This window comes from Leuciscus leuciscus, assembly GCF_965113295.1.
Source record: "Leuciscus leuciscus genome assembly, chromosome: 17".
Taxonomy (NCBI): Eukaryota; Metazoa; Chordata; class Actinopteri; order Cypriniformes; family Leuciscidae; genus Leuciscus; species Leuciscus leuciscus.
The window spans coordinates 23,123,586-23,147,210 of record NC_138741.1 but is presented as its reverse complement, the minus strand read 5'-3'; the positions used below and the strand labels follow the sequence as shown (position 1 = coordinate 23,147,210).

General features: G+C 42.4%; 1 protein-coding gene across 2 annotated transcripts in view; it reads left to right on the top strand.

The window, feature by feature from the left end:
* Positions 1–22,384, top strand: part of efcab11 (EF-hand calcium binding domain 11) — an 87,263-nt gene extending 64,879 nt beyond the window's left edge. For both annotated transcript variants that reach the window (XM_082144174.1, XM_082144173.1), the window contains one exon: positions 19,449–22,384. In XM_082144174.1, coding sequence (XP_082000300.1) covers positions 19,449–19,593 — 145 coding nt within the window. In that variant the 3' untranslated portion in view covers positions 19,594–22,384. The remainder of the gene's footprint in view (positions 1–19,448) is intronic.
* The last annotated feature ends 1,241 nt before the right edge of the window (positions 22,385–23,625 follow it).

Genomic DNA, 23,625 nt, shown 5'->3' with positions numbered 1-23,625 from the left:
GTAGGGGGAAGAACGTTTCTCTAAGAAATGAGACACCACTCAATTACCGTTTGCGTCATCTTCTCTTTCTGCTAGCGGGCTGAGCCTGCTACGTCAACAGAGGCGATACGCGTTGACATAACCAAAAATCACAACCCGTCGTCTCGGGTTGTGATATCGATTGCCTGGTCTCTCTTTATCTTTGCACGCTTGTGTGCCATCAGTCAAAGACATTGTTTTTAACCATAGCTAAGCAAAACATTAGCAAACGGCAAATAGCGCGTAGCTGCTAGCTAGCGGTTATTCAAAACAAAAACATTACAATTAAAACCGCTTGAACATTTTATTAAAAGTATCATAAAACACGAGTGTCATTAAACTGCTGAAAATACTTACATTTGTGCGACTCACTTCTGAGAAATTCCTACCCCTCTCTTTCAAGTGTGGTCCTCCGCAAACTTCGTTTCAAGGGCTATGTAGCCCTACGCCTTGGCCCTAGCCCTTATTCAAAATGAGAATTGGGACACCACTTCCCCTCACATGAACGCGCAAAACCGAGGGGAAGGGGTAAGAGTAAGGGGTAAGACAGAGAAATGAGACGCAGCCTTAACCTCTGAGGAACTAATGCATAGACACATTTTTTTTTCCTCAGTCACTTTTTCTCTCCATCCATTCTTTCCATCATTGTCTTACTCAGTTAAACTAGTGAAACTTAACTTTACCTTCTCAAGAAGAACTCTGATGGGAACAAATCATAGCTCATTAATGATGAACAGCATGATGTATTCTCAATGTCGTCAGTCGTTGGTAATCTCTATACTGATACATCCACTATAATGTTACGATTTTGAACAGATGTTCATTTCATAGATATAGATTTTCTTTACTGACCTCTGTTTAAAGATTGTGTTTCTACAGTCTTTAATTCCTCTGGAGCTTCACCCAGCTGAGCAGTGTTGTTTCCTTCTGGAGAGTCATTTAAATACATTTTAATATATCCTCTTGCCAATACATCTGATTTGTAAAATCCAGCACTTTTTGGACTGTTAGGGATACTATTCTCAGTAGTGTTCCTCTTTTGTCACATTCTGTATGTTCTCTCTAGATCCAGATCAACAACTTTATTAGCAATAATATCTAGAATTTTGTATCTGCTTGCCTGTACAATCATTTTGAGCAGGACAAAAAGGTTGGGTGTCATTTTGTTTTTAATATAAATCCTTTTATGTCAATTTATATGTTATAGAAATATGTTTTATATGGACAATAACTGGAATATTTTTATAGTAAATCGGTGTGTTCCTTGTTTATTATAATATTTTTAGATGTTGGTTATTTAAACTGTTCATCTATAATTTTCTTTTTGGCTGATTTATTATATGTTCACAGATATCTGCATATAATGTGTAGTAAATATTATATAGTCTTCGGTTTGCAGATTGTTTGAAGAACAACATTGAACAATATTTATATAATCCACAAAATAATCGCCAGAATCATCAATTGTCTAAATCATTTAGGTGCATTTAGGTGTCTAAATAAAAAATGTTATGTGTATTTTTTTTTAGTTCTAGTATTTTTTTATTTTATTTTTTTGTATCAAAAGCCTCCAGAGTTCACTCAAGAGGCTTAAAGACTATAAACAAATTAGAGGAAGAGAAAAAAGAACAGCATTGCTCTGATATACTGTGGCTCTGCTTGCAACCTAATTTCAACTAATTACCATCAGTCACCCGGCACAATGAGTTCTCAAAGCTGAGTATTTGCAAAAAAATATGCGGTTTCCTACAGTTTTTCATTTTGAAGCAGCAAGTGTTTTATTTATTTATTTATTTATTTTTTAAAGTTTTATCTCTCTGTTTTGTTTTTACTTCACTCTTGGTTGCCATAAACATGTTTTTTTTGTCTTTTGGCCTCATTTAAAATACATAGAAATGGCTCTTGTTTGATTAAATATGTATTCTTCATTAGGATAAGTCATTAATGCTTTGATATTATTGCTTGGTTTATCATATTTTGATCTAATTTTTTGTATCCTCTTATAGTGGCTTTACAGCTGTCTGTGCTTTACAGTACACTCCTCAGGTCCATGTCGAGAAGCCCTAGGGTGTATCAGCGTCTATATATCTGAGCCACTGATCACTGGCTTTCCTCCCTGACAAACCCCCACTCACATTGCTGATCTCAAAGGCTTACATTGTTCCTGACATTTGCTGCAGTGCTCCACATTTGAATTTCCTCCTAAGCATGTCTTGACTTTTTGAGAGGGGGTGAGTAAGAGATATCGGAGAAACATCAAACAAATGAGTGTGTACGGACAATAGCATGAATTATGAGTGCAGCCGTCCTGAGGGGCAAAACATCCCGCAAATGATGTTTAGAGTGATTTGCCATTGTGCACATCCCACAGGGGGCTTCTTATGGCTATGACGCCGCTCTCTGTGGCCTCAGTGGGTTGTCCATAATAAGAGTTGCAGAGGACCTTCCGCAACTTGGGCTTATTTTTTGTTTTTCAGACTGTGTTAACCTAAGACACAAGTTTTTCATTTTTAATCAGTTTGATTTGTCAAAAACTCTTCACTGTGATCCTGATTTTTATTTCTGTGCCATGCATGTATGTGTCAACCCTGGCATGATAAAGCATGGCATGTATCTCTGTAGAGGGTGAAGAAATGCTACGACTGTACCGTCTTAGCAGCAGCGTCTAGACAGCAAAGAGAAATTGAATTAAAAACACAAATTCCCAACAGCATGCAGCATTTCCACTGATTTTGACAAAGTCGTGTGTGACGTGTCTCGGTGGGCCCCCCACCTCTCCCAAAAAGATGAAGGTCTTTTATTCAGTTGCATCTGACAAAAGAAATCGCGACTTGGTACAGAAGCAGCAGAGGCATATTTTAAGACACAAAGAAAGCGCTCTCTTTTTCGGTCACAAAGCACAGAGGAACATCCAACCAGAACATAAGAGCGCAAGAAGATTGGAGGATCAGTGCACTTTCTTTAGCTGGAGAGTACTGTGAAGCGTTTGATCTGAATATGTAACCGGAGCACTGTTGTATCTGTGTATCTGGAGTTCCAACAGAATGTGTGTGTGGGGGATAAACTGTACATGGGCGAGTGAAGGAGTTTGACGGTGCATGTTTTGTCTGCTCAGAGATTGTCTCTCGTCTCTGCTCTTTATATTTTGATTTCATATTTCAGCTCCCCTCAGGTGAGCGAGATGAAGTGTTAATGGAGAAGATGAAGAACCCTGGTGATCTCCCATCAGTCCGCAGGCCCGGCTCAGGCAGGAGAGCATCAGTCCTACTAATCAGCAGAGAGAGGAATGCGCATGGAAAGCTGCCATCCTTACCTCCTCAATACTAGGGTCATTTCATCCCCAGCAGGGTTTCCTCGTATGGAACCTCATTTATCCTCTGGATTTCTCATCTGTACCTGACTGTGCCTCGATACTCCATGCCCACTCTCGCGCTGAGCTTTAAAGTCCTGCTGTATAACCCAAAAATGTTACACATGATTTGTAATTGTGTCTCCTTCTGTAGACATGAGCAAAAATTTACTTTTGATTTGATGGTAATCCAGTAGCATGAGTTCTGCTTTTTGTCTTATAGAGTGCAATCTCACTGCTTTTCCAGTGTAAGGGCATGCCGGTATTGATGCCGAAGCCAGTGAACTGAATTGGACCCTTCTATGTGTATGCAGTTTGGCTAAATGGATTCAAAACTAGATCGCTCCCAAAGTAATCAACAATCAGTAGTCTCCTTTTTATGATAATGAATTTGAATTGAATTGACCACACCCCACAGGAAGCTGACTTCAAATGATAGGAATAGGAATTTGCTGAACTGCATTTAAAAGAAATTCAATGCAGGTAAATGCATTGAGATAAATTTAAACAAATTTCTAGGTGAAATTTTAAACCATCCATCCATCCATGCATCCATCCATCCATCCATCCATCCATCCATCCATCCATCCATCCATCCATCCATCCATCCATCCATCCTTTCTACCTTCCTTAATACCCACCCACAGTATATTGAACATTTCCTTTAGATTTCATTTTAAATGAAAATTAATTTTAATTTTAATTCTTACATTCGAATTTCAATTTGGCATCCTTTTTTGCTACTTCAGTTAAAATTCAGGAATTCAAGTAATTTATTTAGTTCTCAATTTAATTTTGATTGGCGCAAAGCTACTGTATTTAGACTGCAAACACCCAATGCGGCAAACAATGTGTTAAACTAACCAACATTCAGATTTTATGTACTGAATGTAAGTGTTGCACAGTGTTTCTATCCAATTTGTTTTCCCCTTATTCACATAAAGACACTGAATTACTTTGGATGTTAATATATGTTTCAAGCATATTTGTGTGCAGGTTTTGAAGTAACATAAGTCGCTTTTTCACCATTGGGCCGAACGGTTCTAAGAACAGTAATGAACGGTTCCAGTTTTTTTCCACTTGAGCTTGGTTCGCCATGGCACAGCAGAGTTACAAACCATTCTCGGCCCGGTAGAATGTGTGTAGTAATGTCGCCACTCAGAATTGGTCACTTGTCTGTTGCCTGAACGCCAGTTTCTCTGTAGCTGGCCAAGCGTGCTATTTGAGCGAAGTTAACGCAAGCTAATAATAAAATTAAAAGAAAATCTGATCACCCTGCATAAAGCGGTTGCTATTTACATCTTACATCTTCTGTAAACTCTTGGATTACCAAGGAAATGACTGGCACATTTGTATTATGTTCCAAAGAGTTCCATTATCAGCCACACGGTTAAGCAATGAGAACTGTTTAAACTGAAAAGCAGCTAGTTATATCATTATTCAACCTTTCAAGACAGTGGAAACTCAGGCTAGTTCTGAGAGACCTCCTCCAGCACAAGAACCAGCACCATGTCTGAGTCTGCCTGATACCCTGGTTGGCCTAAACAGGAGATGTTACAGGGGATGTCTGCTCAAGTCTCTCCAGGGACACAGAGATGGATTGATTACCCAATGAGTCTGTGTTTTGCTTGCTTTCTGTCCTATGTGGTTTGTGCTCCAAGCTTGACAATGCGAACAATACTGGCAGCTATTCAATGGATTTATTTGTAGCAGAGCAGGTTGCACGTTCGGCAGCCTTGTTCATTTTGTTTTCCTGAATGTGTCTTCACTTGTCTGAAAATGCTGGTCTCTCTGAGTCACATTCCATTAAGAGGCTTTTCTGGAAAAGCTTATGAAGTGCTGAGAGAACTAAAGCAGCAAAAGTGTTTGAATAGAGCAGAAGAGTCAATAGATGTCTGAATAGACTGAGACCCTCTCTCATTACACTGCCTGATTGAACAACTAAGAAATTTTCACGATGAATCAGGCTTATGGTAAAGACCCTCCAGTGCCTTCTCTCTTTTCCGTTCTCACTCTCTGAGCAGTCTTTTAAAGTGGGATAAATTGTGGAGTAATATAAACAGAGGATTGGTCTCTCCTGGTGCAGACGATGATTGAATATGAGGGCCCCTGCGTCGGGAAGTTGGTTAAGTCAAGGAGTTATTAAGAAGATGGCTGTAAATGACAGCGATGCCAAATGGAGCCAGTGGCTTGGGACGGGTTTGAAGCCAGGATGAGTTTTCAGGATAAGAGCTGGATTTAAATAAATTGACTTTCCCTTCCCGTGACTAAAACGGATTGTTGTTGAGAGTATTGGGGCCAAAGCGAGCGGTAAACATTTATTAGAAATCCATAGCCTTGGAACAAACAACACGGCTCCTCTCGTTTTCCTCTGCATGCTCCACAAAGCCCCGTCGTTGTGACTTTCAATCCCAGTTACGTAATCCATTTACCACCTGTAAAGCTCGCCCAGGAAATTGCCTCCTCAACCAATTGGTCAACAAGCTTTTTAAGGATGTCACATGGACATCTCTTTTAATTCTGTTTAAGAAGCCGCTACGCCCAGGATGAGTGCAGATGTGGAAAGTCACAGCGATGCCCTATTAACTAAGTGAGCGGGTCACAAGATGCACACTACGTAGTCATCAATCTCTCCTCCCGGTAAGCACATTCTAATTTACAGCCTCAAGCTGTGGCTTTACAGCCTAGTTTCGCCTTCATGGCTTTGTGCTGAAAACGTGTCAGGATTCTAAGCATGGCATGAATCAAACTGTGGCATTCTCCTTTAGATATTTTAGTGTTTTATGTCCTAATGTCGGGTGCACCGAGAGGTGATTGGTTTTGGGTGCGTGTGTGTGTGTGTATGTGTAATTGGGACATGTTGTGTCCACTAAATGTATGCTTGTGTGTGTGTGTAAAAGAGAAATAAACTGCTCATCTGACCATAAGCGTTGTTTGGCATATACTCTTGCGTATGGGACTGCTGGAACAACAGCTTAGTTTTCAGTGCACTCCTGTCGGATGGTTAAGAATAGACTGTCCCTGCTAGCACTGCTCTCTTTCTTCCCTGGTGTCTACAGACCACCTGTGCTGCAGAAGATGGACAAACAGAGAAATTCAGATGGAAATATAGCTGTTACATGCTGTGTATTGAGTGTATTCCGTGCAACCATTTTCAACAGAAAGAATTTTGTCTGCTTTTCGGGTCAACATAAACCAATTGTTTATGTTTGCAAGGCATACAAATACATATATCTAATAAAAAAAAAAAAAGTAGAGTTGGCTTTAAAGAGCAAGCCACACTTCCATCAACTGGTTTGAAACATTCTCATACTGGCCCTGGGTCAGCAGGCCATCTTTTTAGTTGAGTCCTGGTACATATACAGATAAAATTGGTTTTCTTCTACCTATCTTTACAGGTCGTGACTTGTAATTTTACACACTCAATAACTCAAGCACCTCATTGGAGATGCACTGGTCGACCAGCCATAAATCAGTTTTAGTTAAATTTTTTGGCAATCTCTATTCCGGACTTGCACACAAACTGCATTGCAATCCTTTCCTTTTGTGTGGAAATATTATGAAGTCTATAAACAGGATGGTAACAAAGTCCACTTTGCCAAAACAGCAAAAAAGACAAAACAATCACTGTTCGTGATGCTCGAAATATAGTAAGAAAAATATAAATATTAAATTGGGGGTTTATATGAATGTATCGCTAAAGAAAACTGACGGTCTACAGAAAAGTTTCAATGACATTTTCTTTTCCTCTTACCTCCATGTAAAGTAGTTTATAAGCGCAGCGCTGCTTTGTGTACAGCGGTACCCAAAGGTACCCTGCTGTTCCATAAGCGCCACCTACTGTCAGAAAGGGAATTTGCATTTCATTCAGTATGCCTGCTGTTTTTGTTTTGTGCAGGTGTCTTATGTAGCATTACTTCACAAATCTAAAGTCAGACCATTCTGTTTTTGCTTTCAACCTTGAAATTATACAATCTAATTCAAATCAAAAACAACTGCTCATGCTACATGTGTGTAGCATCTTTGATTGTGATCAAAATGCAGTGGTTGCCACTCATTTCAAATGGCTACGGATATTTTTTGTTTAAAGCCAGTTTGCCTGTTATATAGCAAATAAACAACAAACAAATTTGCTTGAAGAAAAAATCAGCCTATTTGCTATTCGGCCATGAAAAATCATGATGCATCACTACACGTCAACTTTTCTAATCATATGTATTGTCTGAAAAATCATTGCTTGGGTACATCCATCGGCTTTCCTCATGCTTAAGCAGCTTGAGGGATTATGTGTGTATGCATGGGGACGAGATGTGTAGATTCTTGTTGTATGCTGCCAGAATTAACCCGCATCTTGTTTGTAGGCTCGACAGGTAGCTGTGGAGCTGGAAGCCAGCCGTCCCTGACAGCGGCATCAATATCACGTCTGGGGGCCACAGGCGGGGAAGAAATTTCTGCTGCACATTTCACAACTCCCATTGATACTTTCAGTGGTTGCCATGACAGCAAGTTGCTGGTTTTAATGGAAGTGGTTTTGTTAATATAAAATTTAGCCGTGGCCATAACATCTCTCCCATGGTGCAGCAGGTCTCAATTGATCAGAGGTGAGAATGCAGTGCTCCAGGATCCTGGTTCCACCCCTTTTTTGTGCATTCTTATCAGGGCAAAAGAAGAGCAAATGAAATGAAGCAGTTATAAGATTCATGATGTGTCTCAATTAAGACACAATCAGAGCACATCTCAGTAGTGCTGTGGCTCTTTCCCTACCCACCAGCATGAAAGAGCAGAAGGTTTTCTGTTTTACGATGGCATGCATCTTTGATTGCTTGTTAGGCTCCTGTGCCATATGCATATCCAAAGATCTGTCACTTTGTTTATTTGAAGTAGAACCTGATTATGTCGAAGTTTTTTCCTTTTTAGATGTTGAAACAATGTGGTAGAGAAGATGACAGTTCATCTAACTGTCTCATAGTGCAGGGGGTTTCAAACTGAGGGGCCAGGGGGCTGCAAGGCCAATAATAATAATTATTATAATTTTTATTTTTTTACAAAATATATATTTTAGGGGTGTCAAATTTATGTCAACTTAACATATCCATAAATATATGTAACACTATACCATTTAACCAAAATTTTGTAATTTGTAATTTTATGGTTTCATTAATTGCGAGACTAATTATGATTATTGCTTTGTTTATTAACCTAGTTTTGAACCATAAGAAATAACCAAATCTAAACTAAAAGCTGCATATAAATGCTATACAAATGAACTTGAATTAATCATTGAAATTACTGATATTGGGAAGCTGATATTGGGGTCTGACATCAAAGTTTGAAAACCCCTTTCATAGCACTTTTAAATATATGTTGTTCTGTGTCTTAGAATGAAAACTGTGCTGGTGTAGAGAAAAGTTAGCCAATAGAGCATCTTTTTCTTCAAGTTTATGCAGTTTCAGTACATGAGCAAAGTGTGCATTTTCTTGACAGTGACAGAGTAGCGCTTGCAGTCTGCAATGCTTCTCCTCCGCATCTCCCCTCACTCCAAAATGTAATAAATAAAGAGGGGGGAAAAAAGAACATCTGAACACCAATCAGAAGAATACACCTGTTCCTTGTGGGCCATGCTGATGATGTCATCACCCGCCTCTTTCCATCTCTTGGGAAGGGTGCAGTGTCCTCCACAGGGAATCCTGGCATGGAGGTGTGAGACAATGAATCGTCCAGGCAATATTTATCTCACTTATGGCTGTCCAACACATTGCTGCCGAGCAAATCTTGCCCACTCTCTCACTATTCCATGCCGATTTCTGTCCCAACACAAATCCTGTGTGACTAAGAAGACTGGCTCATCTTGCTCACTATGGTCAGGTTCCATATTCGCCTCTCTGTGGTACTTTATCAGAAGCTGCACAGATCACACACAGTGAGTGTTTCGTAGGAGTCGTGGCTTGGGCGGATGACTTGGCAGATTCTCAGTTGATTAGCTGAGTGTTCACAGATACAGCTGCCACACTGCGTGGTAATAAGAACAACATCCCCGTGCCATGCGGCATTATTCTGATTACGACGGTATTCTAGCTATGACAATGTGGTAATTAGAGGATCTGCATGCTTCGATGAGTCTTCATCGCCACTCAGCCTCCAAGATATTCCTCATCTCTGGCTGAAGGCTAATAAGCATCCAAGCAGTTAAGAGCCTGAGGAGGAAGACACTTGTGCACATGGAACGGCAGGCCCATTTAGGGACCAACAACTCAGCCCTTCTTTAGGGAAATTGGCAATCTTCTGGCACAAAAAAAATTCAAAAAAATAACCTGACACGATCAGCTTTGTAATCTTAAAAAGATAGTTTCGTCAAAAATCATAATTGTTACAATGTACTTGTCATGGAAAAGAAGAATGCTGACAAAGGTAAAATCTGAATAGAGTTTATTGCATAACATACAGGAAGTTAGCAGGTGAGTCTCTGGATTGCAGAACGTGATGGTGATGCTGGCATGTGAATGATAAGTCATATCTGTAGCAGGTACAGATGAGAAGTGGCTGGTGGACTGAAGACTGGCAGAGACGAGGGACGGGACAGTTTGATGCACAGGTTAGTAATCCACAGGTAAGTAGTCAGGTACGTGTTCAGGGTAGAATGATGAGACCAGACCAATATGTGTGTGTTTGGTGCTTGCTTTTATGGAGAAACTGATGAGGCTGATGGCAGACAGGTGTGTTGATTGTTGAGTGTGCACAGGTGAAAGCCAAAGAGGATGATGGGAAACTTAGTGTGCTGAGGTGACTGGTCTGGGGCCTCATTTATAACCATTGCATACGCACAAAACAGGCTCGAAAGAGGCGTACGCCACTTCCGACGCATAAGTTGTGATTTATAAAAACAAATGAAGCACCTGCACGCAAACTCTGACCCATGTGTACGAACATTTTGGAGACGGAGCAGTTTGGCGACAAGCTGGAGTTTTTGTCTTTTTGGTCACTTTTAGACATAACATTTAAAAAAAATTATACATATACAGAAAGATAAAACGCCACCGAGCGCGTTGGGCCGTTTAGTGAAACTGCCGCATATTTATCTAACGGCAGATGAAGGAAAACCGTAAATCTTCATTTTGAGTCCTAATCATAAATACAATGCATGTTCACAATAACAGTTTAAATAAATATATATCAATAAATATAAATATTTGTAGTGGATGCAATGCTTTTGAACACTTTTCCTGTGGTATGTTGTGTTTTAATGTTTTAACTACAGAGAAAATTGCTTATCATGATAACAGCAGATTGTCTGAGAAAATATGTTCTTGCAAATAATGCACAACAAGGCCTATCTGTTTCCATTAAAAATATTAATCAATTAAAAATACTACTTGGCCCATGGAAAAGATTGAGAAAAACTTTATCTGTAATGTATTTTACACTATTTTATTTATTTATTCAAAAACAAGGCAAGGATAGTAAATCTACTACTAAAGGATTTTTATCAATGTAATGTGAAGGCACATCATTGGTCATTCAAAGAAGGAAAACAGTCATTCAGGTGTGAAACAACATGAGGTTATACATAAATGATGAAACAATTTTTATTTTGGGGGGAACTAATCTTTTAACCAGTTTTAGTTGTTTAAACTCCTTAAACATTCTTTAAGAATTTTTCTCTGCCCCGCAGCGCGGGTATAAACACGGAAGCGGATGCACTCACCACCTGCTGAGTCAGCGGTGGTCCAGCAATAGTGGCGACAGGACTACGTCTCCGTTCCCTCCTTCAGGGAACGAGGGTTACATACTTAACCAAGACGTTCCCTTTCAGTCGCTCACGTTCGATGTAGTGGGCGTGTCGACTGATCGGGATCCTTATTAAAACACCACGTCCGTTGCCGAAGGGTGTGGAGGAACTCAACAGGGTTCGGCTAAAGAGAAACTCTACTGGAGCAAGAATAGCGCACAAATCCGGTCCATAAGAGGGGAATGGCGCAGCAAGCTGACACTTCCAACTGGGCTTACAGCGTAGACTGGCTTCTATGCGAAGAGAGCACACGGGAAGCAACCGGCTCGATACGTAGGCTATAGAATCTAGCGAACGTGTTAGGTGTCGCCCAGCCCGCAGCTCTACAAACATCTGTCAGCGAGGCACCCTGTGCCAACGCCCAGGAAGCAGCTACACTCCGAATGGTGTACAAGGTGCACCTTGGGATTCATACGCCAAGATGATGGCATCCACTATCTAGTGGGCCAACCTCTGCTTGGAGACAGCCTTTCCCTTCTGCTGGCCTCCGTAACAGACGAAGAGCTGATCTAAGGTCCTGAGGTTTTGCGTTCTGTCAACATATAACCGCAAGGAGTGGACGGGACAGAGAAATGCCAGGGCTGGGTCTGCCTCCTCCGGGGGCAGCACTTGCAGGTTCACTACCTGGTCCCGAAAATGGCACATATCCAGGCCGGGGTCTCAGGATAACGTGAAAGTTAGCCGGCCCGAATTCCAGGCACGATTTGTCGACCAAAAATTATGGAGGCCAAAGCAAGCAGGAGAACTCTTGAGTAGAGGGTGCTCTCGCGGGAGTGATGGTGTCTATGACTGATTGTGGTAGATCACCTAGAACCTCCGCGTCCCGTCCAGGGACCAGACATGGAGTTTCCAGAGGTCTGGATGCGGGTGCCATACGGTGCCAGGGAGGGGCTGTCGAGAGGAGCATAGGTTCGGTGAACCAGGTCCGGTTGGGCCAATAAGGGGCAACTAGCAATACCTGCTCCTCTCCCTCCCTGACTTTGCACAGTTTCTGTGCAAGAAGGCTCACTGGGGAAACGCATACTTGCGGAGGCAGTCACAGGCACAGGCTGTCGTGAGAGCTCGTCGGCGGCACGATTGAGCAGGCCGGGAATATAAGTGGTACAAAGCGACCTCAGATGCTTCTGACTCCATAGGAGGAGGTGGCGGGTGAGTTGCGACCTGCGACGGGAGCGTAGACCCTCTTGATGGTTGATGTACGCAATGGTCGCAGTGTGTCCATACGTACCAGTACATGCTTGCTGAGCAGTGGCGTTTTGAGCCGTCTCAAAGCAAAGTGTACTGCAAACAACTCGAGGCAATTGATGTGCCAATTTCAGTTGGGGGCCCGTCCAGATCCTCACTACTGCATGCCCGTTGTACGTGGCCCCCCAGCCGGTGCTGGAGGCATCTGTGGTGACCACAGCATGCCTGGACACTTGTTCTAAGGGCACTCCAGCCCGGAGAAACAAAGGGTCTGACCAAAGGCTGAGGGTTTGGCGGCAGGCCAGGGTGATTGTCACACGGAGCGTGCCGCTTTGCCACGTCCACCTCGGGACTCGGTCGTGAAGCCAGTGCTGAAGCGGTCTCATATGGAGCAAGCTGAGCGGCGTTACTGCGCCTGCGGCTGCCATATGCCCCAGGAGCCTCTGAAAAAGACTCAGTGGGACCACTGTTCTGCTCTTGACAGTATTCAGGCAGTTCAGCACCGACCGGACATGTTCCTCTGTGAGGTGTGCCGTCTGTTGGACCGAGTCCAGCTCAATACCGAGAAAAGAGATCCTCTGCACGGGGGCAAGTTTTCTCTTTTCCCAGTTGACCCGAAGACCCAACTGGCTGATATGATAGAGCAACAAGAGCTAGTATGAGCCAGTCGTCGAGATAGTTGAGGACATGAACACCATGCTCTCTCATGGGAGCAAAGGCTCAGCCCGAAGGATTGGACTTTGTACTGATACGCTCGACTTTCGAACGCAGAGCGCAGGAATGGCTTGTGTCGCGGTAGGATGGAAACATGAAAATACGCGTCCTTCAGGTCGATCGCTGCGAACCAATCTCGGGGATGGATGCATTCGAAAATGCGTCTCTGCGTTATCATCTTGAACAGAAGCTTGTGAAGGGCCCGATTCAAAACTCGCAGGTCCAAGATTGGCCGTAATACACCGCCTTTCTTGGGTACAATGAAGTATGGGCTGTAGAAGCCGGTCTTCATATCGGCTGGAGGAACTGGCTCTCTTGCATCCTTCGCCAATAGGACTGCAATCTCCGCGCGTATGACAGGGGCACGTTCGCTCAACACCGAAGTGTAACGAACGTTGCTGAACTTGGGCGGACGCCGGGCGAACTGAATCGTATAGCCGAGTCTGATGGTACGGAGGAGCCAGCTGGACCGGTTGGGAAGCACTCTCCAGGCTTCCACGAACCGGGCCAGGGGAACCAGAGGCACCACATACGTACCCGGGGTGGGGCAGCGAGGTGGAGAACAGGGACCTGCTTCGGAAGGCCCGGGGGTGGCCCGAAGTGGGGTCTGAGTGTGCGATGCAACAATTACCTGTCTCCACGGGTCGGAAGGTTGTGCGTGAGCAGGTGTAGTCGGGTCCTCGAACCGCACCCAGCTGCCGGCTGGTGACACCAGAGGGGGCTGAGGGGTGCAAGGCTTTACAGGGTCGCACACCGCCAGTCTGGCCCTCTTGGGACCCAGGAATGGAGGAATTTGCTCCTCTGACAATTCGGGTACCGCTGGACTCTGGGTAGCCAGCGGCGGAACAGGAACCATCTGAAGAGCTCGTCCCCCCAACCCTGGGTGGCCTGTATCAGGGACACTTGGTCTTGCGCTTGCCACCTGGTTTGGCAGCGTCTGACACAGGGGGACGCCCTCGGCGATGAGCAGGCGGAGGATCTGCCACCGGCGGCGGGATAGAGGCAGCAGCGGGCCGCCGGGGCAGGATGTGCTGGATGGCCTCCGTCTTCACCTGGCCGGCAGAGAACTGTTGGGCGCAGTTCTCTACCGCGTCGCCGAACAGCGTCAGAGTCCAGGAACCGAACCTTGTCCGCATCCCCCATATCGGACAGGTTGAGCCAGAGATTTCGCTCCTGGGCCAACCACTAAGGTGGACATCGCCAGACCGATTGCGCAAGCTGTAACGGCCATACCCCGGAGGGCGGTTGCGGTGCGGAGCTCACCTATGAGCGCATGGTCTGGGCTACCCTCGTGCATGTCCTTGAGTACCTTGGCCTGGTAGACCTGTAGCAACGCCATGGCATGCAAAGAGGAAGCGGCTTGCCCACAGGCTTTGTAAGCTCTGCCCGTAAGGACGTACGAGAACTCACAGGCCTAAGAGGGGAGACGAGGATCCCCGTCCAAGAGGCAGCGGCCGCAGGACACAGGTGTACTGCGACCGACTGCTCCACTTGAGGGATAGCCTCGTAACCCGTCAAGGGTAGTGAGGGGGGAAGAGCTACTCAGGTAATCTCTGGCGGTGAAAGGTACCGTCCACGACCTGGTAAGCTCTCAGTGCACTTCGGGAAAGAAAGGCACTGGGGCGGCGGGCTGAGAACCAGCGCGGCCCGCCCCGAGAAACCAATCATCCAACCGAGACTGTTCGGGACATGGTGGAGGGTTCCACTTGAGCCTGACAGCCTGGGCGGCCCCTTTCGGCATAGCTGACAACTGTGGATCCGGCTCGGGCAACGTTACACTCTTAGAGGGAGATAACGCAGCCAAGTCATCATCTCCAGAGGTCAGCTCACCCTCCGATGCTGCAATCAGCATCCTGTCCTCTGGAGGGGCCCCGAATTAAACGGCTGGTCGGTCCATTACAGAGGGACCAGCATGCTCAACGGGGGACTCCACCGGCTGCGGTGTGATAGAGGAGTGAGGGACCCACAGGGATTGGTTACCGGGCGGGGAAGCCATCACTCTGATCCTCCGATCACTCATCCCACACTGCACCCTAGGGTGGGGCATGGTAATGGGGACTCCACCTTCGCGGACAAAGGCGAGTCTTGATCTCAACACCGAGATGGTCATATTCCTGCAATAGGAACATGAACCATCCAAAAAAAGCTGCTTCAGCATGCTGTAAGCCCAAACACGTGATGCAACTATTGTGACCGTCAGAGGGTACGACCGCATCCAGAAATGCACGGGTGGAATGACATTTTGAAAACAACGCAAACGCACCCGGGTTGCTCTTTCAGGAAATGAAAACTCTCACCAGTGCCGGAGCACACAGGGGAATGATCGCGGCAACACTGACAGGGATGGTGCAGCCTCTACCAGTGAAGCACTCACTTTCTTCGCCCTCAACCGGCCATCAGACAAACAAACACAAAAAGGAATGCAGTTAGAACAGCAGTTGAGAGCTCAGAAGGCTCGTGACCACCGCTGCACTCGCGCTGTAGAACCAACAGCAGAGGCAGAGACACCGTCATGAAGACCGATCGGCTCTGAAGCAAAAGACAAGTGGTGCGTGCATCCGCTTCCGTGTTTATACCCGCGCTGCGGGGCGGAGCGCGAGATGCAAATCTCGCACATTGGCTCGTTTTATCAATACTCGAAGATTAGGGAGACAGGTTCCCTAAGTGTAATCCCGATCAGTCGGCACGTCGACTATGTCGAATGTGAGCGACTGAAAGGGAACAGTTTTTACATGGTAACAAAATGTACATATAATTTATTATAAAATATATTCTGAATCAAATTGAAATGAGAATTGAGTCAAGAGCTTGTAAATCAGAATCGAATTGTGTCAGAAAAGCAGCCCTAACTGTACCTTCATTAAACAATGGACTGTTTATGGTGACTGCACTGACAGGGCTTTGCAACACAGACCTGCTTTGACTGACAGTGCTATGTTAACTACAACTAGCAGAGTATGAAAGAAGGGACAGCTGAAGTATCACTCATGCGTCTCTTCTCGCTGAGATAAAGACCACGAAGACTATACAGTCCCTCCATGTCCACCACTGTGCTCTCATATGACAACATGTCAGTCTTTTTGATATAAAGCCTTAGTTCTAATATCACATCACTCAATCAAACATGGCAATGCAGGAATCGGTCTGCTTTGCTACGTAAATTAGATTGTCAGTCCACGCAATCCTCTTCACACATGATTATGCTCAACCTTGTCAGACTTTAATTGCAACCTCTTGATTGCAGGCTAGTAAGAGAGATCTGCTACCTTATTCGTTTAATCAGTGGAAGTAGCACAGGTGTTCAAAAGCTGTCCGTAAAGTTTCAGGCTGTCTTCCTTTCTCGTTGCCATCTTTCTTTCTTTTTTTTTAAAGAGGTGCAAAGGCTCAGGAGAGGGGCATGCTTGATATCTCAACGTTCCTCCTCCATGGGGAGGACTTCATTAGAATCTAATTAGATGTGTGGTACACTTCCATTTGAATGGGAGTCACCGGCATGGAAAAGGGAAGTGTGATTTTCCAGTTGCTGGATGCTTAATGTTGTTTTAATTCTCCTCCCTGTTGCTACCAAATTTCCCTCACATCTGCTGTGTTTGCACTCGATCAGTCTGTCGTTGAGAGTAATAGAGAAATCACCCCAGTGAGAGAGAGGCAGGAACATTCCAGCTCTCCCTCTGTATCTCTTCCCTTATGTTAGCTCTTCCTCATCTGCAATTGGAGGAGCAGTTTTCCTGTGGCGGTTTTGATCCGCATTAATCTCGGTCTTGGTAAAAACATCCACTTGATGAGTTTTACATGATTGCAATCTTATTCTCTGCTTGCAGACTTGCGTGATACACTGTAGACAATAAACAGCTGAACCAGGGATGGCCAAAAAAGTAGGAAATAAAGATCTCTCTCCAGCAGAATGGATATTTTAATTTCATCTCTGAAACAGGAAGTGAGCACTGAGGAAGAAATGGTCAGCCCATTGCTCTGTAATGTCCTCCTCTGCTCCTCAGACACGATTCAATTTGCTCACACCGTCTTTATCTGCTCGTTATGTCACGAATGACTCATTCACATATGTAAAATGTGCTTGCTTTGAGAGAACAGAGAAGAGCTTTGCTCTCAGCAGCTAGAAGTGTGTGATAGATCGGGATAGGTCACTTGGTTGCAGCATCAAACCAAGACAGACTATGACACAGTCACGGGACATTGACACTTAAAGACAAATGTCTGTGAGCCAATAACCATGCCTGATATTTTTTATTCTGCTACATTGTCTTCATTGTCTGCTTTTAAAACATTTTTGGTAACCTTTCCAGCTGGAAAAGCTCATTCCATTTCTAAACTGGGACTTCCTGAAATATGAAATTTGGCTTTGGCATAAAAACTTTAGTAAGAGTCAAGGCTTCTCTTCCTGCCACATGACTTTCCCCTCAAGTCCGATAAAAGACACAGTCAGTTGAAAATGAGCATCTCTCCACACATTCACATCCACCACCCGTCCAGGGAATGAACACCACCAGGAAGTAAAATAAGTCAGGCGTTTGACTTGCTCAAGTCAATCAGACAGCACTTACTTGCAAGGTTAGAGTGAACATCAGCCACTTTCACATCTGAGAGCAGAGATATATCTACCACTTCTATTCAACTGTGTCAGCCCACAAAGCAAGAAGACACTTGACCATACCTGCTAAACCAGAAAATGTCCATGCAACTCATTTTTCATCACATTTGTGGATTATCAGATTGCATCAACAGAATTAGTGCATTTGAAAAGGAATGTTATTGCAGGCCATGTTAGTGATAAAGCGCCTAAGATATAGATCAAAGAAACGATGTCATGTCCAATTTGAGTGAGAGAGCTGAAGCATTGCATATTACTTGCTCTCCTGCTATACAGTTTAAGTTTATATCAGATACTGACAGATACTCAATAGTGTGTTCTGAGTTCTGGCTTAATATTACAGAACACTTTGCCCTCACGTCTTTTCTTTTTTGATAAAGTATGAAAGTTAAACTGATTTAAAATGTACAAACTAATCATGTTTTCTGTATTTACAGGATGTCATTTGAATGTCTTGCAATAATTGGATTGAAAAAGTTGTAGGGTAAGATGGGGTAAGATACCCTCGGGAGTAAGATGTCCACACCACCTTTAATTTACCACATGACCATAGATGTCACTAAATACATTATATATGCTATATGCTAGAAATCTTATAACGAGCCATGTTTGGATCTTCCAACAGGACAGTTCCCTGTTCCCAACGTGTTTTGGAGAAAAACATTTATTAACAATGCAGATTTATTTTTTACAGCCATCTTTGATCATATATATATATATATATTTTTTTTTATTTTTTTTTTATTTTTTTTTTTTATGATGGATTTGTGGACAAATAAAAATTATTATTTTTTTTTTATTTTTATTTTTTTTTACAAATTATTAACATAAAATTATTAAAGTGAAAAGTTTAAGTTAGACCCTTGAGGTCCCCAATTGGCACGTTGTTGTTGGTGTTTTTATCATTTAATTCAACAGTTATTTGTAACACTTAACAATAAGGTTTAATATGTTAACATTAGTTAACTACATTATAGTTAACATTAACAATGAACAATACTTCTACAGCATAAATTAATCTTAATGTTAATCTCAATGTTTACTATTACATTTTTATGATCAAAAGTTGTATCTGTTAACATTAGTTAATGCAATGTGAACTAACATAAACATTTTTATTAACTAACATTAACAAAGGTTAATAAATTCAGAATATATTGCTTATTTTAAGTTCATGTTAGTTAATACATTAATGTTTACACATGAGACAGTACTGTAAGGAGTTACCCAATTATTATAATTCATGATGTTATTTAATAATTACATGCATTAGATGTACATTTCAAACAACTCCATAGGTCAATAAAATGGAATATTTTTTTTCTGAATTCATTGTCTATTACTGCCATTGCATACTTTTAATGAGAAATATAGGATTTTATTTAATTCATAGATTTATTAGTGTAATTCAGATGACTGGAATTCTGTTATTGAATTTGTCAGTTGTTAATTTATTTAACCATACTGTGAAACATCATCAATTTAGATTCAATATTTGGTTTGTATTTAACAACACCCTTTTTAATAAATAAATACATATGTAAAACTATCAGATGGATATGTTTAGGGGCAGGGGATCATCTTACCCCAGTAGTGGTCTTATTTTCAGTTTTATTAAACAGAGTTTTAGGTTTTACTAAATAAGCAAATTATCTAAATTTAGCAGTAAATGCACATTAATCTTAAAGAGGGCATCTTCCTCCATTTTACCCAACTTATTATATTTGATTTTATTGGTTTATACATGAACATTAACACATTTTTTGTTAATTTGTTCAATTTTACAGGCATGCAGATCAAGATTCTGATGGTCATATCAGCTTCAAGGACTTTGAAAATGTCATCAGCTATGGTTTGGTGAACACTGCAGCTCTACGGGAGCCACAAAATAATAGTTTCGGATTTTTTTCTGTTGAGAATACATACAACTAGATCTACCCTAAAACAACATGTATTCTCAACCCAGTGAGTTTTTTTCCCCCTACATTTTGTTTTTAATTTAAAGCTTTGGCAGTCACACGGACACTTCAATAGATAACTGTTGGCAATTTAGAGAACACCGTTTGGCCTTGCTTGTTGAAAGGAAGAGTAACTTAAGATGCTTGACACTTGGGTTTGATGATGAGTTTTGATGTTGTATCGATCCAGTTGGACCGAGGCTGCAACGTGTGATATAGAAGCACACATTTCTATTGCACAGTTGCCTTACAAACCGCATTAAATTTAACCCAACCTCTCAGGGTCTACTTCACTAGATCTGGGAACAATATTCCCTTCCCAGGCTTCTGATATTCTGCACTCTGTGCCTCTTAAAATCACTACTGTGAGTTCTGTAAACCCATTTTATGGCACATAGAGGGTTGGATCTTTACAATTCTCCTCCATTGTTCAATTTTCATCTGCGAAATAGACAGGTTGCCTTAAAATTGAATATTAACTATCACATTCAGATTCTGTTTTTGCAAAACTCACTGCTATAGCGACATATATTAAAAAGACCAAGCGCACTCGTTCAGGGAGGATTTTATGCGACTCGTCTTGTTACATGCGATTATGGAACTGTAAATACTTATTTGTGTTTCGAGAGATTTGCTGCACTCCCATCTGAATAAAGATTAATTTGTTTTTGTAATCAGTCCTGAGTCTTCATCTGTATGACATGACGCTCACTCTATCCACAATCCATCAGGGGGCTCAGGAGGCATCATGTAAGGAAATGGCCTTGGAGAAAAATAATCAAATACAGTTTTAATCAAATACGTTCTTAATCCACTCATAGGTTCATTTTCGGAAAAGGCCCGCTGTTCAAATATAAACAGAGAGGCGCTAGTTTAATCTTCACCTTCCTATTTGAAACTCGATTAAATGAATCTCCCAGTTTAGTTGTCATATTGTGCCATGGAAGAGAGCGTGTGACACCGTGAGCCAAACCCGTGTGAGGAAAGGTAGCGCTGTTTTGCGACGTGGCTTCGATCTAAGCCTTGCCAACAATGCAAAGAGCCGTAGATTAACACATTGTGTGCCTGTTGTTTATGCCAGCCGTTTGAGGGAATAGACCATGTTCCTTTGTTTTCTCTGTAGCTTTTCTGTCTGCAGATGAGCACAGCTTTCCATTTTTCTCATTCGTTTTCATGGCATGGAGCTGCTATGAGATGATAATGAGAAAAATAATTCAACAATTGACAGTTGTGGACAAGACCAAACAAATTTGAAATGCACCATCCCACTTACCCAGGGAGGAAATGCATGATAAAATGATTTAACAAATCTTTAAATCAAACTGTGTGGAGAAAACACAAAGGAACTGAAAGAGGTGTTTTTTTCCTGTAATTCAATGCTGGTTATTAAGTTTAGATATGCAGCAATGATCAAACAATCTTTCAGTCAACCAAAGTTGTAAGTCAATTGTTGTAAGTGCTACAAGTGAATTTAAGCATCTCAACATTATAATGTACAGTATGAAAATAATAATATTTGTAGCATTTGCTATATATTTATTTAATTCAATTATTAGTATTTTGAAAGATTAGTTGTACTTGAGCATTGGATGACAGAAAAGACAAACCAAATGTCAAAAAAAGATTTGTTTATATAAACTATATCAATGAATACAGATTAAATAAAATCTCTAATATTGGCCAATAACAACTACAGCTTCAAAACGTTCAAAATGGCCGATGGAGTGTGATCACTGATCCGGATTTGAACACGGCCCCCTTGCGCTATAATAATTATAATTAAAAAAACACCACAAGACCATCAAATCTCAGTCAGTGAACAAAATGAGGTGCAATGATGCTGATAATTTTACTATTGCGAAGTGAGATGAATGAAGAGCGATTCTCTCGCGCAGGCGCGGATACGCTGAGTATCCTGGAACTGGTACTGCTGGAAAAGTGAAATTCTGGGCATTTCACAGAAAGTTAATTGGTCAACAGTGTCAATGACATGGGTTCAAATCCCTAACAAATACAGGCTACTTTTTTAATGCAGAGAGATTTGAACCTATCTCCTGCAGTTCTAAAACACATTGATTTATGTTACACAATAATTTTTTTGCTTACATTAAGCAACAAATATTATCAAACAGTATGACTGAATTTACATATGTGTAATTCCAATCGGAATATCAACAGCAGTTCTGTAAAAAAAAAAGGTTATGAGGGGCATTATGTGAATGTTTGGCTTTAATCTAGATTTAAACTCTGAGAGTGTGTCTGAGTCCCAAAGTTTATCAGGAAGGCTATTCCAGAGTTTAGGAGCCAAATGCGAAAACACTCTCCCTCCTTTAGTGGACTTAGATAGTGTTTTGTGACTTTAAAGAGTGTGATGGATTGTAGATCATGGTTATCATCAATAGTACCAGTATATTGCTATACCCCTAGTCTGCAGTACATAGACTTCGTTTTTGTCAAAATGCCCCAAATTACCTGTTTTTTTTTTATTGATTAGTGGTTCTAATTGACATGACATGAAAAGTCACTGCACTGACTTTTCATGTCATCATGTTTTCCTAACAGGAGCATGACTGAGATGTGCAATCACTTTACCTTTATTAGTTCTCTTAGCCTCGTCCAATCTGATGTGCACATGTGAGTAAGTCACACCCTGTGTTTAGGTAAGTCTCAATAAGACCTGCTTTTTCCAGCACAGTGTATCTGTATTGAAATGAGCCTGAGAGAGAAACAAGGAGAGCAAGTTGGGGGGAGAAAAAAAATAAAAACAAGAAAACATGGTAAGGATGAAATATCATTAATCAGGACTGGCAGATACAAATGAGGGACCTTGCTCCCTGCTCAGCCTGCTAGCAGAAAGAGAGTGTTGCCACAGTCTGTTCTATCTCTGGAAGACAAGAACCTCTGTTTAAGTCCATCAGTGCCATCTTTGCGGGGCTCTTGTGTACTTCGGTCTGAGTGGACCTGTCAAAGCATCTTGTTCATGTTGTTGTCACCGCTGTAACCGAAAGTCAAGTCATTGTTAGTATGATGGTTTGAATGAAAGACTGCACAGATGGTCTTAAAATTCAATGTAACTGGTATTTTTCCAATTTAGCGCACACATATTTACATTATAATGAAAACATTGGAACCTTGGCCTAACAGTTGACTTAGCAGTTGCTTTGAACCGAAGTGTTCATGTGAACAACGCAAGTTTGTATCCATCTTGTCACTTTTTTACTCAGCCTATTTCCCACCTTCTTCAGTGGGGTTTGTTTTTCTCTCCAATTTTGTAACAATAAAAGGCAAAAAGGAACAAGAAAAAACGTCTCAGGTTACGCATGTAACCATGGTTCCCTGAGTAGGGGAACAAGACACTGCATCCCCTAGAGGGTGCTATGGGGAATGCCTCCGGCATGACAAAAGCATGAGTCTTAACACGACAATGAGCTTGACATTGGCAGGCGGTCACTACTGGTGCAACCATGAGTATAAAAGGGCACCTGTGAAATACGTCATCCACTTCTTGTTTAAAGGAGATCTGCACAGGAATACCTGAAGCATGGCAAAGGAACGCAGCGTCTCGTTCCCCTTCTCAGGGATCCATGGTTACATGTGTAACCTGAGACGTTCCTTTTCGAAAGGGAACTCGCGCTGCGTCCACTAGAGTCCTATATGGGGCATGAAATATCCACACTGCCATGCTGAAGGGATGAGTGCCTTAATGGCTGACAAAGTCAAAGAAGTCCACCATAGAGACCTGCACTCCCGCGGGAGTCCCGCGGGACCCGACACAAAACAGAGCGGCGCGGGACAAATTTTGAAAGGTCATTGCGGGAGCGGGCGGGATGATGAAGGTGCACTTGCGGGTGCGGGCGGGGGGGATGATACGCTGCACTCCCGCAAATTAAATATGAGTGTAAAGTAAAATATATAAATGATTAAAGTAGCGTACATAATTTGTAGTTGTGAGGGAGATTCTGTTTGGCAGCAATAAAAACGTTTTAAGCAGCCTAAACTTGGATGT